Raw genomic sequence first — 17,592 nt, 5'->3', positions numbered from 1 at the left:
AAAAAAAAAAAAAAAAAAGCAAAGAAAAGGAAGAAGAAAACAAGACCTATGCTACAGACACTGGAAAACTTTTAAGGACACAGAGCTTACAATGAAATCTCACTTATTCACTGATTTTTGTCACAGTGCTACACATTACTATCTTTGGACTTAAGAAAACCTTTTTGGACAAGGAAGCCCATCCAGCACTTCAGCACTGCTTTCCCCTCAACTGAGGCAAAATCAAGCACATGGCAAGGTGAACATGGGCTTGAGGAAAAGGCTACACAGGCATCAGAAACTTATACTCAACAGAGCACCTGTAACGCTTCGCTCTGGCTCAGGGTTGAAGAGCGCACTGACTGTACTGCAAATGAATAAGCAAACTATTTACAGCTTTGTTTTAAGTATACCTCTTCAGATTCATTAGCTTGGCTTTTTGTGCTGGCTGCTGGTGGTGCTACAGTCATATTGCCGAGCCCTTAAAAAGTGGAAAGAGCATAGCAGCGAATGTCTCTAATCTCAGCACCTGAGGCCGGAGCAGAATGATCTCAAGTTTGGCCAGCCTGGACTACATAACAAGACCCTGTCTAAAATAAAATAATAATAAAATAATACAACATAACAAAAGGGCACAGGCTGACAAGTCAGTCTTAGGTTAGAATCCTGGGCTTTCCTACGCTAACTGTAAAACACTGTGTGATCTTATGGAAATTATTGAAATCTCCTGAGTCTGAACTGATTTCGGTGGAAATTCTGAGCTTTTCAAATGTAGGTTTGTCATAGATAGCCTTTTAATGTTGAGATATGTTCCTTCTAGCCCTACTTGCTTTTGAACTTGTCATGAAGTTGTCTTTTGATATGTGATTTATAACCTAGTATGTTGATACAAGTGTATGACTGACAGACAGCCCATTCATTCAGGCATGTTGCCTGTACTTGGCTTTGTCATGGGACAGCAGCACTGAACATGCTTTGCCTCACTGAGACAAACCTCCAAATTCATATGCTACACGGTGAGAAGGTAAACATGGAGAAATTCTTTATTTGTTCCCTTTTGCACCAACATCTGTTAGATGTCAGTCTTCTTTTAAATCCCGGCAAAGACCTCATCATCAAATACGTTAATCAACCTATATATGTTTATCTCTAAGTGTCATGTTCAAACATTTTCTCCTTTGGTTTCTTGACTCATTTACTTTACTTTATTTCAGTGTTATACCAAAAAACAGAGATATAAATACCTGGCATTACCACAATCCTGCCTTTTGCCTGAAAAGGAGGGAAAAAAGTAAATTTTAGTATCTTACTGAACTGAGATTAATAAATATATTGAAATTTTAAGTTACTGTTGTTTAACTTTTTAATAGCTCTTTTCTCTCTCTGTCTGTCTCTCTCAAGAAAGGGTATTGAGCAAAAAAGATGTTCAGCATGATAGTTTTTTTCCAGAAAGATTTTTATTGTATTTCTTTAAAAATGTATGTTAGCCAGGCAGTATTGGCTCACACCTTTAATCCCAACACTTGGGAGGCAAAGGCAGGCAGATCTCTGAGTTCAAGGCCAGCCTGGTCTACAGAGTGCGTTCTAGGACAGCCAGGGCTACACAGAGAAACCCTGTCTTAAAAAACCAAACCAACCTAACCAAAGAAGTATAGTGTTATAAACACAAAGAATTGTTGGGAAAATACACTTTATTTAAGGTGGTGACCTTAAGAAAAATCTTATTAAAAAACGTCACAGTGCCGGGCGTGGTGGCTCACGCCTTTAATCCCAGCACTCGGGAGGCAGAGGCAGGTGGATTTCTGAGTTCGAGGTCAGCCTGGTCTACAAAGTGAGTTCCAGGACAGCCAAGGCTATACAGAGAAACCCTGTCTCAAAACAAACAAACAAACAAACAAACAAACAAAAAACAAAAAACAAACAAACAAAAAAATTTCACAGAAATTTTGAGTTTGTGGTATGTAGTAGAGTGAAAATAGTTGCATCTAAGAAAGATTTTAGCAGAAAAGACAATATAATATAATTGTATATTTACAATTAATGGGGGAAGTGGGACAGTGGGAAATCACTAAGTCTTGCCTCACTAAATACCAACAAAATAAAGCTGTAAGTCATTAACTGAGACTATAAGAATTAATCTAATTTCTGATAATTTTGGAAGATAGGGATGAATTATAAAATTATTATATTGCCTATCCATTTAATAAATAGTCTTTTTATCATTCCAGAAAACCATTATTCCCATAGTTGCCCTTCTCAAGCCTCCTCCTTACCTATAAAAATCACGTGTAAGCCTGATTCTATGTATCTATTTCAGTTACATGGCTTTGCTAACACACAGACACAGGAGTATGCAGAGTCAACTATGCACTCTTCTGTTGGTTTTATCTGCCTCAGGAACTAAACAGGAGACAAAAATCCAGCTCTTTGCCATGGTGAACAAGAATAAGTTCCTACTTGCGAGGAACTTACATATTAAAGGAAGACAGATAACATACAAACATATAAATATGTATTTGCTGCTAAATCTGACAGTCTGAGTTTAATTCCTAAACCTACATGGTGAACAGAGAAACAATTCCTGCAAACTGTCCTCTGGCCTCCACACACATGCTATGTCAAGCACATGTGTATGCTCTCTCTCTCTCTCTCTCTCTCTCTCTCTCTCTCTCACACACACACACACACACACACACACACACACACACACAGAGAGAGAGAGAGAGAGAGNAGAGAGAGAGAGAGAGAGAGAGAGAGAGAGAGAGAGAGAGAGAGAGAGAGAGAGAGAAACACACAAACAAATGTAAAAGGATTGTTTTTAAAAAGTAATCTCTGACCACTTTACAAATTTGGTTCACTCAGAGAATCAGGAGAAAACATTACCTTCTATATTGACAGGTGAGAAACATGTGAAAGAACGTAAGTTTTAGGATATATGTTCAGATGACAACTATAAATTTTACAGGGGTTTCCCTGGGTTGACAGTAAACAGATGTGCTGTAAAACTAGACAATACTAATGACAGAGAAAAGGTAAAAATTGCTGTCTATAACTTGATCTGAAGTGCCTTGGTTATTTAAAACACTCATGCAATAAATAAATAAAAATTATATAAATATATCATTGGCTCTGCTTTTCTTCTACAATCATAGTCAGGAATACTAATTCCTATAAACTAGTTGAATAACAGAATGTCTAGTGTAACGACAACCATCTTAAGAAGTAAAGAAAAGGGGGTTGTACCTGGTCTATGAGTTGCTTTATTAGAGGCAATCCTTCCAGTGCTGAGCTGTCGCATCCGCTGGTCAGGACGCGTTCAAATCCTAAGGTTAGGAGGGTCTCCAAAGCTGCCATTGGATCATGAACCATATCAAAGGCTAAAATAAGTAAAACTGATTTGAATTTTGAACAGAAATATCCTCTAATTCAATAGTTTGCAAAATGTAGAATATATGTTTATATACAAAAACACTTTTATAATATATATTATAATAATAGTAAGCTAGATTTATATTGGCTTACAATAGACAATTATGAGATATTCATAATTTTTTAGGTCAGGCTGGCATTTGAAATTAGTCAAGGAAAGCACTTCAACCACAGAAAGCAGAAAATGCGACAAATCAGGGTTTCTCCTTTCTTTTCTTTTTGAGACAGGGTCTCACATGTAGCTATAATTAGCCTGGAGCTCACTATGTAGACCAGGCTGGCCTCAAACTCAGAGATCCATCTGCCTCTACTTAATTTAGGGCTCCAGGATTAAGGACATGTGTCACCATGCCTGCTTTAAGAGATTTTTGGTTTATTTGTTCGTCTATCTAAATATTTATTCTTTTTTTTTTTTTTGATTTTCAAGACAGGATTTCTCTATGTAGCCTTGGCTGTCCTGGAACTCACTTTGTAGACCAGGCTGGCCTCGAACTCAGAAATCCTCCTGCCTCTGCCTCCCAAGTGTTGGGATTAAAGGCGTGCGCCACCACACCTGGCCTGTCTATTAATTCTTAAGGGTTCTCTTTATTTTCTAAGAGTCAGAGTTGGCCATTATAGAACTCTACAAGCCAGTGGTAATATACATGGTTGTTCTATCAGCACATATTTCAATAGGTGCATTTACTTAGATGCAGATAAGAAGTGACAGGTTTTAAATTGTCAGTAATAATAAATATTTCTCTTTGAAATAGACTTACTTAAAAATGTATTGTAAAGAAGTATTAATGTATACAGGTAGCATTAGACACGCTGTTTATGTGGCAGGCTAATGGTGACATCTGGAAAAGTATTCTAAGGCTCCAGACACACTGCACTGTATAAAATAAGACATTATGCTCACCTGTCTTAAGAGAAACCCGGCCTCACATCCACATTTACTAACAGTTTGTACCTAACCATTTACCGGATACACGCAAGACCATAGTGTAAGGCTGGTTGTTTCCAACAGACTACATGAGGTTTCAGTTGCATTACTATGATATGTCGCCTCTCAAATCAGGCATGGAGGCACACGCTTATAATTCTAACATGCAGGAGGATGGGGCAGGGGGATTTCAAGTTCATGGGGGGGAAGAAAGGAAAGGGAACAGAGGTAAACAGAGGGGCAGGGGAGGATTACTCTCTTCAGCACACTAAGAAAGTAGCCTGGGAAGCTTAAAGAAGAAAATCTGCTGCTCTGGAGCTCAGCACCATCACACAGCACCGTCACACAGCAAGCACCGTCACCCAGCACCGTCACACAGCAAGCACCGTCACCCAGCACCGTCACCCAGCACCGTCACCCAGCACCGTCACCCAGCACCGTCACCCAGCACCGTCACACAGCACCGTCACCCAGCACCGTCACACAGCACCGTCACACAGCACCGTCACACAGCACCGTCACCCAGCAAGCACCGTCACCCAGCACCGTCACCCAGCACCGTCACCCAGCAAGCACTGTCACCCAGCACCGTCACCCAGCAACACAAGAGTTCCAGTTGGCAGTGGTGAGGTACTCTGAGTCCTCTGGGACAGATTCCCTTTCCCTCTCCCCCGCCCCCATTATTACACAAGGGCAGCTAATGTTTACAGAGGATTCCCTGTTTTGGTGTCATTCCTTCTCAACAAGGTTACGTTGCCTTCTTAACACATGACAAAAGAGTGGAACTTCAGACAAACCATACTGCATAAAGTGAAACTTATACTCATACACTCATACTTCTGTACATTGTGAAAATATTTTTGCTAGACTTATTAAGAAAGAGAAAGAATAAATTTGGAGTCACCATTTAGTTTAAAAAATTTAAAATACACTCTATGTGACTGGTTTATTTATTAAAACCATTAAGCATGAGGCTGGAAAGATGGCTCAGTACTAGCTGCTGTTCTAGAGGTCCTGAGTTCAAATCCCAGCCAACTACATGGTGGCTCGTGACCATCTATAATGGGATCTGATGCCCTCATCTGGTGTATAGATGTAAATGCAGACAGAGCACTCATACATAAATATACAAATCTTAAAAAACTAAGCATAATAAAATTTAAACTATTTTTTTCAGATAATGGTCTTTAATTTAAAAGTATTTTTCATTTTCGAAAAATTTTTTGGTGTGCCTGGCCTCTAGATGCTGAAAACCCAAAGTCTTTTAGTTATTGCCATTTTATAAGAAGCATTGATAATACCAAATCAAGACAATAGTTTCTGGAAGTGTAATACATTTCAAAAGGTAACAAATATTTTATCTTAATTTCAATAAACGGAGACATATGTTGGCAATTCACTCTAAGTCTATTTAAAAGAAGAAAAACATTTAACACTTTCTCAAGTATATCAATGTTTTGACTAAAGATTTCTTTCTTCTCATGAGCAGTGGTAGAGCCTTCTAAACACAAGTGACACTCGTCCCTCCACTTTGCCAAGGCTTAGTAAGGCCAAAGTACATCAGAACTACCACTCTTAGCATCAATCTCTTCTTAAAAATGTCTGGTTCTTTTCACATATCTGCTGCTTCTCCCCACGGAAAGTCTATTTGATAAAGATGACCTCGCTGCTAGATCTCGGAGTGGTTTTGTCTGGCATAAGCCAGGCAGTGCATTTCATTTCAGTAGTCATAGAGGTTTATTCCATTCAGGGCTGTGAAGGATCCAAGACAATCAGTAAGAAAAGGATCTCAGGGTTGTTGGACACACGCCCTCCCGGAGCTGCTTACTTTCTTCTCAGGTGCATGCTCCCACTGTCTCCTTAACAACCCTGCACGATGGAGCTTTCACGTTTCCTAGACACTACACGCCATCTCTGCATCTATCATTTTTCTTCCCAAGAACTAAGATACTAACTGGTATCACTGAAGCATCATAAAACAGTGTTCATTAGAAAGGTTGTGCCATCTGGTAAAATTTGACACCATTTAACAAATCTATAGAACAGAAGTGACTCACCTCTGTGGAAAGTGACTGGCAGAGGACGGCAAAGAGCTAAAAGAGAAGAAAGTCATCCAACAGCATGAAGAGGCTGATTACTAAATGCAGAATTCTCCTTTCTGCTAAAACGTCAATACTATCTTCTGCTAAGATAGTGAACTAAAATAATAACAAAACGGCAGCAGTGGCAGCTTTATAAACTCTTAAGTCCTATCTTTCCACTAAGCTCTGACTTTTATATAAAATATAGCTATCTACACCTTAGAGCCACCAAACACAAATTACACAAACCATAAAGGCAACATTACATCGATTGCTGCTCTGAGCATCTTCAAGAAGAACTTTAGCCTCGTAATGTAGGTAGTTTGCATCTGTCCTATCCCCTCATCACTGACTATAATAGCTTAAGCTTTGGTGCATTGGTTAATATAATCAATGTAAGTTTCTCTTAAACCCTGTAAGAGTAGTATCTCATCTACTGCACAAAGGAGTGTTGAGATGGCTTTGCCACATGTTTGCCACATTTGCTACACTCTACCAGAAAACACCTAAACAACTTCTTTTCAAGAAGGTTAGGTTAAGTATGACTGAAGGTATGACTGAAAAATCAATTCTGAGATTTTTTTTTCTGTATCAGGAACGTGTATGCATGTATGTTTGTGTGTGTTGTACACCTCAGATATACAGTCTTACCTACAAGAGACAAGCATAGCTCTTTGTCAATGTGTCCATCTTCAGTCAATGCCCCAAACACCAAACCATCAGCACCATAAAGCTTGGCAAGACGAATGTCAGCCTTCATCACCTCAACTTCACGGTCTGAGTATAAAAAATCACCTCCGCGTGGGCGGATCATCACAAAAACTGGAATCTGAACACTCTGTTTTACTACTTGAAGAATACCTTTAAGAATAGAAGCAGACTAAAGTTCAGATAAAATGTCTGGAGAAGTTATTAAAATATTATTGGTCATATATGGTTATTCTTATGTATTATTTCCAAGGGAAAAGAGTTGAGAGAAGAAACTGGAGAATGATGATATTAAGAGAAGGTGGCCAGTGGGGAACTGAGGAAAGCCTGAGTGAATGCATAAAGAATGGATGAGGTCCTGAGTGAACTGTATCAGACCCATGGCAACTGTGAAAACCTCCCTCTGCCTGGGGCATGGCAAACCATGCCTCTGATCTAGCCAGGGTGTGCAAACACTGGCGCCTGCAGCTTCCTCCTCCCAGATGACTGCAACCTAAGACTGAGACCTCACACTGGGACTAGCTAACCCCTCTGCCTGTGCTGCATAATAAGCACGCTGAGGCTCCAGGCTGGTGCCCAGGTGGCACCCCTCCCTCAGAGTAAGTGTAACCCATCCCATCCCAGCTCTCTGCACGCCTGAGTGTGTGGATCTGTCTTTGCTTCATTGTCTTCTTGTGTGAGGGAAGTCTCCAGGACCAAGCAATGCCAGATGCAGTGCAGGCCAGTGAGAAAAAGAAGTGTTTATGGTAGACGGGAAGTAACAGGAAAGTCAATGGCTGACCAAGAGCAAGTAGGAAAGACTAAAGATAGTGAGCTTAAACGCACTTGTCAGTTGATACAACAAAAACTATTTAACTTTTATTAATTTTTTTGATGTATGAGGACAAAAATATGTTTGATGAAAACTTCTGATGATGTTATTTACAACCATAAGCATTTATAATTGGTATCATACTCATCATATACTTAACATAACATATAAATAATCAGTTGTCCCAAGCTCTGTATGAGAAATTTGGTGGGGGGGGGGAAAAAGCTACTTACCCATACTGGGTGTGGTCCCTCCCTCCAGTAGACCAGAGCACAATTCAATCCGACCAGCACCTGTGAGAAACACTTTTTTTTTTTAAACAATCTGATAAAACAAGCCGTTTATCTAAATATGAGAAGAACCTGAGAACTCAAACCTCAATTGTACTCTACAACACTCACTGCATTACTGATAGCCAAGTTAAGAGTTAAGTTAAGCCAGTTCTCTTAAAATTTGCATCTCTCCATTGCTGGTGGGATTGCACACTGGTACAACCACTCTGGAAATCAATCTGGAGGTTCCTCAGAACATTGGAAATAGATCTGCCTGATGATTCAGCTATACCACTCTTGGGCATATACCCAAAAGATGCCCCACCATGCCACAGGGACACGTGTTATGTTTACAGGGGCCTTATTTGAGATAGCCAGAAGCTGGAAACAACCCAGATGCCCCACAACAGAAGAATGGATACAGAAAATGTGGTTCATTTACACAATGGAATACTACTCAGCTATTAAGAATGAGGACATCATGAGTTTTGCAGGGAAAGGGGTGGAACTAGAAAATATCATCCTGAGTGAGGTAACTCAGACCCAAAAGGACATGCATGCTATGTACTCACTAATAAATGGATATTAGCCAAAGAAGTACGGAACACCCAGCACACATCCCACAGGACTCAAGAAGGTTAAGCTGAAGGACCCACGTGAGGATGCCTCAATCCCAGTCGGCAGGGAGAAGAAAGCAGTTGCTGGGGGTTGGGGGAAGAAGGAGAGAGAGACCTGGGTGGGAAAGGGGAAAGGGAGAGGAAGAGGGGAACATGATCAGGTATTGGGGGAGGGGAGTAAGGGGAAGACAGGACTGAAGCCCTGAGGATCAGCACAAAGAATGGAACAGGTAACTTTGGGTGCTAGGAGGTTGGGGGGACCCTCTAGAAAGTACTGGAGACCTGTGAGGTGAGAGACTCTCAGGACTCAAAGGGGGGGGGACCTTGGATGAAGTGCTCTACAGTGTGTGGGGGGGACTTAAGAGTCCTGGAGGTAGACTCTACAATTTCCCTCTTCAGTGGAAAGACAGGGGGCATCAAGTGGAGGGATGGGGTTACCACCACAGTCAAAAGCTCTGACACAGAATTGGTCCTGTCCGAAGGAACTGCAGGGACAAAAATGGAGAAGAGCATGAGAAAAAGAAGGTCCAGTGACAGGGCCAAATTGGGATCTATCTCAAGGGGAGGATCCAAGGCCTGACACTATTACTAATGTTATGGTGTGTTTATAGGCAGGAACCTAGCATGGTCTCCCTCTGAGAGACCCAACAAGCAGCTGAAAAGAGTCAGATGCAGATACTAGCATCCAACAAATGAACAGAAGCTGGGGACCTGTGCGGTTGAATTGGAGAAAAGCTAGAAGAAGCTGAGGAGGAGGTGGCCCAGGGGAAGACCAGCAGTCTCAACTGACCTGGACCCCCCCAAGATCTCTCAGACACTGAGCCACAACCAGGCAGCATACAACAGTTGATATGAGGTCCCCAACACATATACAGCAGAGGACTGCCTGGTCTGGCCTCAGTGAGAGAAGATGTGCCTAACCCTCAAGAGATTTGAGGCCCCAGGGAACGGGGAGGTCTAGTGGGGTAGGGATAGGGACATACTCTTGGAGACAGGAGAGGGGAAGGGAAGGAGGGATGTGATGGGGGAGGGGAGGCAGGGAGGGGGATGAAGTCTAGACTGTAGAAAGAGATTAAAGAATAAAAAGTAAGCTGGGGGCTGGTGAGATGGCTCAGTGGGTAAGAGCACCCGACTGCTCTTCCGAAGGTCCGGAGTTCAAATCCCAGCAACCACATGGTGGCTCACAACCATCCGTAACAAGATCTGATGCCCTCTTCTGGAGTGTCTGAAGACAGCTATAGTGTACTTACATATAATAAATAAATAAATCTTAAAAAAAAAAAAGATTAAAAAAAATTTATGAAAAAAAAAAAAAAAAAAGTAAGCCGGGCAATGGTGGTACACGCCTTTAATCCCAGGACTTGAGAGGCAAAGGCAGGTGGATCTCTGAGTTCGAGGCCAGCCTGGTCTACAGAGTGAGTTCCAGGACAGCCAGGGCTATACAGAGAAACCCTGTCTCAAAAAATCAAAAAAGAAAAAAAAAGAAAGAAAAGAATAAAAATTCAATAAATTTTAAAAATATTAAAGAGTTGCTGTGGACAGGGAATAAAGGCAGTATTAGGTAGAATGTTAACTCTCAGCTAATAAGAAAGTAACATCAATGTTCAAAACATTCCTCATTATTCAGAGATTTAAAAAGCAAAACAGTTACCTTGGAGTATCTATCAAGGTAATTTTGAGATGAAGGAATGGTGATAGGGAAAGAACTAACAGACTACTGGGGCTGTATTAAAAGGTCTCAGCAACAAGGCTCTCAGAAGCCAAAGATAGGACATTATCAGCACCAATAAATAAAGTAACTATGATAGATTAAAACACATATTTGACTAGACTAGGATTCATCTAGGAGTCACATCTCTTGAGTGCATCTTTGAGGGAGTTTCCAGAGAAGTTTCACCGAAGAGTAAAGATTCACATTGTATGTGGGTAGCACTATTTCATGGGCTGGAGTTCCAAACCAAAACAGAGAGGAAGCCTGCTGGGCACCAGCATCCATTTCTGTTTCCTGACTACAGACACAATGTAAACAGCTCTCTCACACTCTGCTGCTTCTTCAACGCTTCAAACTGTGAGTCAAACTTAACTCTGCCTTCTTTCTGCCTGTCTGGTAATTAGTCACAGCAACAGGAAAAGCCACTCATACAAAGCTGAATGATGAACAGATGGGATGGTAGGAGTTCTATTGCTGTGATGAAGCATCATGACCAAAGCAACTCAGGGACGACAAAACTTCTATGACCATCACTAAGAGAAGCCAGGGCAGGAACTAGAGAAGTCATGAAGGACTGCTGCTTACTGGCTTGAAGAGCCTATTTTCTTATAGCACCCAGAACCATCGGCCCAGGGGTGGTACCGACCAGTGAACTGGGCTCTCCTATATGGATCATCAATCAAGAAAATGTACCACAGGCTTGCCCATAGGCCAATCTGGTGGGGATATTTTATTTTAAGGTTCCTTCTTCCCAAATGATACAACTAGCCAGCACATGGGGGTTCATATGTTATAACTAATTCATTTATGTTTGAGAATGTTCCTTAATTAAAAATAAAATGTTGGGGGTGCAGCTTAGTAGAGTGCTTGCCCGACATGCACAGGATCCTGGGTTACCCATAGTAACACCAAAAAATATGTTAACGTCATCTTTCTGATCTTAAGATGGAAATGTTTATGCTTCTCACAAAAACAAACTCAGAATACAAACCACCACCTATGGTAAAAAGATAGTAAGTGTAAAACCATTGTTAATTTTCATTCTCATTCAAGGCTGAGGAATGAACGGAGGGCACCCAGCATGCTACAAGGGCTTTGCCGCTGAGCTACATGCTCAGACCCCTAAGAGAGCTTTAAACTCTTTCAAACTTTGAAATTTGTGTCAAGTGCAATAAAATAATCATGTTAATGAATTAGCAGGATTATAGACACTTGACTTGAAATGTGACCTGCTTAGGAAAGGGGGAGATTAGACAGTTATTTTCCAATCAATTTTTGGTTTTCCTTTACTTTCTGAAGCAAGGTCTATCTAGTTCAAGCTGGTCTCAAACTTTCAACTCTCCTGCCTCAAGCTCCCCCATGCTGGAACTGTAAGCATGAGCCACCACACCAAGCTCTTCAGTAGGTTCTCTCGTTAGTTGTTTCGGAAAGAACTGTTGCTATTGGAGAAAGGACAAGGCTTTTTTTTTTAAATGGTGTCTCAATAACTCACATGGACTTCATGGTGACCCTTCTGCTGTAGCCTCCGCGTGTAAAGCTTGGCGAGGGCTTTTGAGGTCAGTTCATAGGATTCATTTTCAGACTCTAAAAAGGTTGCCAGCCATCATGCATTGTCTAGATTCCCTTACCTCCTCTTTCTGCATTCACAGCGGACTCCACCGAATCTACACACACTTCCATAAGAAATCCATTTCCTGCTCCTAAAATATATGAACAGAAATTCTTGAAGGAACTACCAATTCATACAAATCTTCCATAAATACTTCATAATTTTGCTGTCTGAATTCACATGTGCAATAGAGGAATAAATAGATGCACTAAGGCCCATCTGTGTGGTAAAGTATCATTCATTACAACTGGCATCTCTAGACTATGAAATAGATACACAGACACACACACATGAAAACAAACTGAAACCATCTTTACTACACAGTAAATGTGAAAATAATCTTCCTAACACACAGACCTCATCACTGTGTGTCCCAGCTCAGGCTCTCAGAACGTTTCTCAATGCCAGCAGTTATGAGGGATACATATTTAAAAACAAGAATTGGATTTCAAACCCTGGTCCCACCACTTTATTCCCTGTGTGACCCTAGACAAGTTACTTAAGTTTTCTATAAAACAAGAGTAGGCTTCAATTCCTACCTCAGGGAAATGAACATTGAGATAACTTACGTAAAGTCTATCGTACTAAGCATTCAAAAACATTTGTTATTATTAATAAGCTACATACGATTTCCTCTTTATGACTCATTTCCTTCAATCTCCATCTTTGCCAATGGTTATATTATCTCAGTTGACAAAATCCTTCTAGTTTTATTTTCAAATGCTAAACTTTTCCAAGGATCATACCAAGTCACACTGCCATGTTTTTTTTTCCCCAAAGTAGAAAATTTTATCTACTTCTTTTGAACTCCAATAACTTGAGTTATATATTTCTCACTAAACCCCTAGTTTCACCTCTTATTTATGAGACAAACATCTGGTCCTTATGGTTGACATGAAGTTCCTTAATAAGGTCATTATAAGGATTCTTTATATTCACCTCTCAGAAAGCAGAGGTCCTAGCATGCTAACAAGTCAGTCAAATATACAGCGAAACCTGAATTACAAATTCATATGCTGATACTAAGAAGTGTGGTGTTAGCAGCTTTGGGGTCTTCCTGCAAGTTAAATGTATAACTCATTTTTAAAAAGATTTATTTATTTATTTATATGAGTACACTGCAGCTGTCTTCAGACACACCAGAAGAGGGCATCGGATCCCATTACAGATGGTTGTGAGCCACCACGTGGTTGCTGGGAATTGAACTCAGGTTCTCTGGAAAAGCAGTCAGTGCTCTTAACCGCTGAGCCATCTCTCCAGCCCGTACAACTCATTTTTAATTTACAGTTTTAAATGTTGGAGCCTAGAGAATGGCTCAGTGAGTAAAGCTATTTACTGTACAAGTCTGACAACCTGAGCTCATCCTGTGAATGTATTTAAAGTTGGTAGGAGAGAATTAACTCGACAAAGTTGTCCTCAGACCTCCACACACTCACTATAGCACATGTATCACCCCCCCCCCAATAATGACCAACAACATTTTAAAGTGTTTAATTCATGCTTCATGTATTGATCTCTGCAAGAACAGTCATGACATTCTAATAGTGGCTACTACTGGGCAATGATTTTGGAATTATTTTTACTTTTCTATATTGCTTGACTACTTCTACCTGATACTGCTTTTATGATGAAAGATTACTTTGAGAGACAAACAAAAATCTGTCACCTCCTAATACCAAGCTGCATTAGTCATTTATTTAATAAAAGGCTATCAGTCCCATAGATTAGGATTCAAACATTAACCTATGGTCATAAATAACAATACACTAACTCCAGTAATCTGGTAACAGTCCCACCAGTGGGGCTGATGCTGCTGAAGGAGGAGCAGGAGCTCCACGCAAGAGTATGGGGGTGTCGACAAACGGCTGCAACAGGAGCCTGAGCAAAAAGTATTTTGTAGGGATCAAAAAAAGACATTTGAAGCAGCAGTGCTCAAAGTAAGATACTGATACTCCAGATGGCTTTGCGGACTCCGAGTCTGTCTCTATATTTGCCTTTTCTCTCTTAGCCTCTAGGGAGAGGACTGCAGCTTCAGGACACTATTAAACACGCAGCGACAGGGATGAGAATCCAACTAGCTTCCATTAAAAGGGATTTGCAAAATACAGAGCACTGCCCCTTTCGCTGCTTTGTTTAGGGATATTTATCCTTCATAAAAGTTATTTGTGTTGACATATTAATAGGCATATCTCCCGCAGGAAGCAACCAGTCATCTGTCACGCAATGGCTGTGGGAACGGACCCCGCTCGCCACCCTCGGTGGCAGCTCTAGGTTGTAAGCTGTCACCACACTTTTATTATCAACCACAGAGACAGGGAGGTGGTATAGTGCCCTCTTGTGGCCCAAGGGGCTGCGGGACGCCGAAGGCACTTGCGAGACTGGCCGGGACCTCCGAGCAGCTGCGGGACTGACTGCGTGACTGCCCGGGGTCCCACCCTGGGGTCCACCGGCCGACCGCCCCCTGCCCCGCCACCTTCCGCACCCGCCTTCCCCGACGATATCCACGCCTGTTTCCGCTCGCAAGAAGCCCCTTTCTTCATGCTTCCCGCGCTCCTCCCTCGCTCGCCTTCGGTTTCCACGGAGTCCCCGCGGCCGCGCGAGCGACGGAGGAGGCGCGTCCCCGACGCTCGTGCCCGGCGGCCTCCCAGGGAGTCGTGTGCGCACGCGCAGTGGCCAGCCTCCCGCGAGGGGGCGCGCGCGACTCCTGACCCGGAAGTGCTTGTCCTTTCGGGAGCGGAACAGCGGACCGCGGCTGGCTGCGGCGCTCCGGGATTGGCGCTGGACCGTCAGTATGCTACGCTTGCTCCTTCCGTCCCTGAGGGCCTTGACGGGGAGCCGCAATGTCGGGCTCCTGGTCCCTAGGGTGGCGTCCAGAACACAGGTACCCACTCCAGCTCGCTCGGATAACGGAAGCCTAGCTGGGATAAAAAAGGCCAGGATAAAGTAAACGGACTGCCCTGCACGTTCGGGTCGCCTTCTCATTTCAGGACACAACTTCCTTGTGTCCCGACACCTCCCTGAATGCGGATCCGGAAATGTTGCCCACTGCTGTATATGACTGACCAATTTACTTAGCTTTTAAGTTTCAATTTCCTTTTCTGTAGAATGGGCGAAGGATCTGTTACACAAGGTGTTTATAAGGATTAAATTTTTAAATATACATCAAACCCTTAACACGTGATAAAAGCTCAGTAATTTATTTTTTATTTTTTATTTTATTTATTTATTTGCACATTTGGTTTTTGCTAAAAGCCGCCAAGCAATCAGGAACTCCTATGTAACCCCATTCCACAGTGAAGGGAATTGAGACTTACTTTAAGTTGCTTGTCTAAGATACCCAGTTACTTAGAAGTAGGAAACTGAACATACATACTTTTAGTGTTAACTCAAAAGAAAACATGTATTCTCTTATCTGATAGTCAATAGTAAAAGGTGAAAGATTTTTATAATATGAAGAGAAACCAGAGAATTGTAGAGTTTATCGTTATATTATGATCCTGGAAAAAAAAATGCCCACATGGTACCTGCCCTGGAGGAGTCAGTTTATTCAATTGTTAGTACTAAATATGTATTAGGTCTTGCTATGTAAGGGCCCAGTTCTACAAACAAAAGGAGCAAAAGGAAGAGCTCCCAGCTTAGTGGGACATAGGGATAGACCACCTGATACATGACAGTGTGTTAAGGGTTGTGGTAGGGAAGGTACTTTGTGCTGTGATAGTGACCTGATGTAAGACCCAGGAAAGTTTGGGGAATAATGATGCCAGCCCAGATCTCCAGTGGGTAGTATAAGTCAGGCATTGACGAAAGTGTGTGGGAGGGAATAGCACATTTAGAGACCGAGAACCCATAGGAAAGGGCTCCAGTAGTGCAGATGAGAGTTGGGTGATTAACCAGAGCGGTAGCTGTGACATACAGCCTTACGGGGGCTTTACTCCAGTTAAATTGAGGCTAAGTGTTGGTAGCAGGTTCTTCAGTTACGATTTTCTGTCTTGCTCCTTAGTGTGGCGGCAGCTATGGCAGCGGGCGTTCTCTGAGGCCAGGGCAGTACAGCACCATCACTGAAGTGGCTTTGCAATCCGGAAAAGGGACAGTGTCCCTTCCTTCGAGGGCAGCTGAGCGGGCGGTGGGCCGATGGCTTCTGGTGTGCAGTGGGACAGTGGCTGGAGCGGTTATTCTGGGAGGAGTGACCAGGTGAGTCATTCACTCTTGGTGAATCAGGTTATCAGCCGAAAAGGGAGCTTTGGACCTCATCTGCTTTAGCTCGCTCCATTACGGATGGGGAACTGGTAGCTTGCTAGCTTGCTCGTCTTAGAACAGGTTGGTGTTTTATTAGTAGGAGTTTCATTATCAGGACCAGTCTCAGCCTTAACTGGTAGCTGGGCATTGCTTCTATAGATGTTTACCTCTGCAGTGTTAAGATCATACGTAAATCACAGTCGCTTCATGTATCTCTTAGGTTGTCTTAATATCTGCAAACAGACTTTATGGATTTAGGCTTTCCCTTCCCCTAATGTCTTTTACTTTTATGTATTTATTATAGTTTTGTTATTACCGAACAAGGCCAAGTCATGTAACCATGGTGATGGTTAACATATCCTTTGTCTTGTAAATGAGTAGTTGCTTATTAGAGTCAGATTGGGAATGAGGGGGCAAAATACTGCCTAGGTGATGGAGCATTCACTCCGGGGTCTGTTGGGGACTTCAGCTGACTTGATTACTATTGCCTGAATCCATTATTTCATGAGAATTCCAAAATGGTAGTTTGTATTGTCATTACCCCAGGAGACAGTCTTTATAGGAAAGGCAGGAGGAGGATACTTGATTCATTTTCTTTGCTCATCACTAATTTCCAAAATAATGAGTCTGTTCCCAAGATCCTCCAAAGGTTACAAGGAAAAGATTTGGATTTTAAAGTGCATAAACTGGGGCTGGAGAGATGGGTCAGCAGTTAAGAGCACTGGCTACTCTTCCAAAGGACCTGGGCTCAATTCCCAGCACCCACATGACAGCTCCTAACAGTCTGCAACTCCAGCTCCAGGGGCTCGGGTACCATAACGAAGACACACATGCAGGCAAAACACTAAAGCACATAAAATAAAACTAAACAGATCACTAAAGTGCATAGATTTAAATGCTTTAGATAGATCTTAGTCCACTGTGAGATCGTGTTGATAGTTTGCTTAAAAATCTCTTAGTTTTAACTGGTGGGAATCTCTTGAAATAGGTTCCAGCATCTTTTGAGAAGGCCCTTGGAAGTGTCTTTGCTTTCTGATCTGATAAGGGTTTCCAGGCTTATCTTGTATGTTTCTTACACTGGCCTTTAGTGTAAGAAACCGGATTCCTTCTGGTGAAGATACTTTTTAGTTTGTACACATGCATATGTGTCTGCACTATGTAGAAGGCAGAGGATGACTTCATTCCTCTGTGTGTGTGTGTGTGTGTGTGTGTGT

At 42.0% G+C, this 17,592-nt stretch overlaps 2 protein-coding genes across 3 annotated transcripts in view; one reads left to right on the top strand and one right to left on the bottom strand.

Annotated features, from left to right (window-relative positions):
- Cutc (cutC copper transporter) overlaps window positions 1-14,843 on the bottom strand; it is a 17,250-nt gene extending 2,407 nt beyond the window's left edge. The window contains exons 1-7 of one of the 2 annotated variants that reach the window (XM_021213109.2): window positions 14,625-14,843; window positions 12,162-12,233; window positions 8,167-8,226; window positions 7,066-7,275; window positions 6,391-6,426; window positions 3,223-3,326; window positions 1,224-1,251 (exon numbers count right to left, since the gene is read on the bottom strand). In XM_021213109.2, the coding sequence (XP_021068768.1) occupies window positions 1,224-1,251; window positions 3,223-3,326; window positions 6,391-6,426; window positions 7,066-7,275; window positions 8,167-8,226; window positions 12,162-12,233; window positions 14,625-14,682 (568 nt within the window). In that variant the 5' untranslated portion in view covers window positions 14,683-14,843. Of the gene's footprint in view, window positions 1-1,223; window positions 1,252-3,222; window positions 3,357-6,390; window positions 6,427-7,065; window positions 7,276-8,166; window positions 8,227-12,161; window positions 12,234-14,624 lie in introns of both variants that reach the window. The other variant, XM_021213100.2, reaches the window with a different exon arrangement.
- Window positions 14,844-14,874: 31 nt separating this feature from the next.
- The window catches only part of LOC110325962 (cytochrome c oxidase assembly protein COX15 homolog), an 18,711-nt gene continuing 15,993 nt past the window's right edge, over window positions 14,875-17,592 (top strand). The window contains exons 1-2 of the mRNA XM_021204133.2: window positions 14,875-15,023; window positions 16,143-16,333. Coding sequence (XP_021059792.1) covers window positions 14,934-15,023; window positions 16,143-16,333 — 281 coding nt within the window. The 5' untranslated portion in view covers window positions 14,875-14,933. The remainder of the gene's footprint in view (window positions 15,024-16,142; window positions 16,334-17,592) is intronic.

The sequence above is a fragment of the Mus pahari genome, chromosome 1 (assembly GCF_900095145.1).
Source record: "Mus pahari chromosome 1, PAHARI_EIJ_v1.1, whole genome shotgun sequence".
Classification (NCBI taxonomy): domain Eukaryota; kingdom Metazoa; phylum Chordata; class Mammalia; order Rodentia; family Muridae; genus Mus; species Mus pahari.
This window is presented reverse-complemented; position numbering and strand designations above follow the sequence as displayed.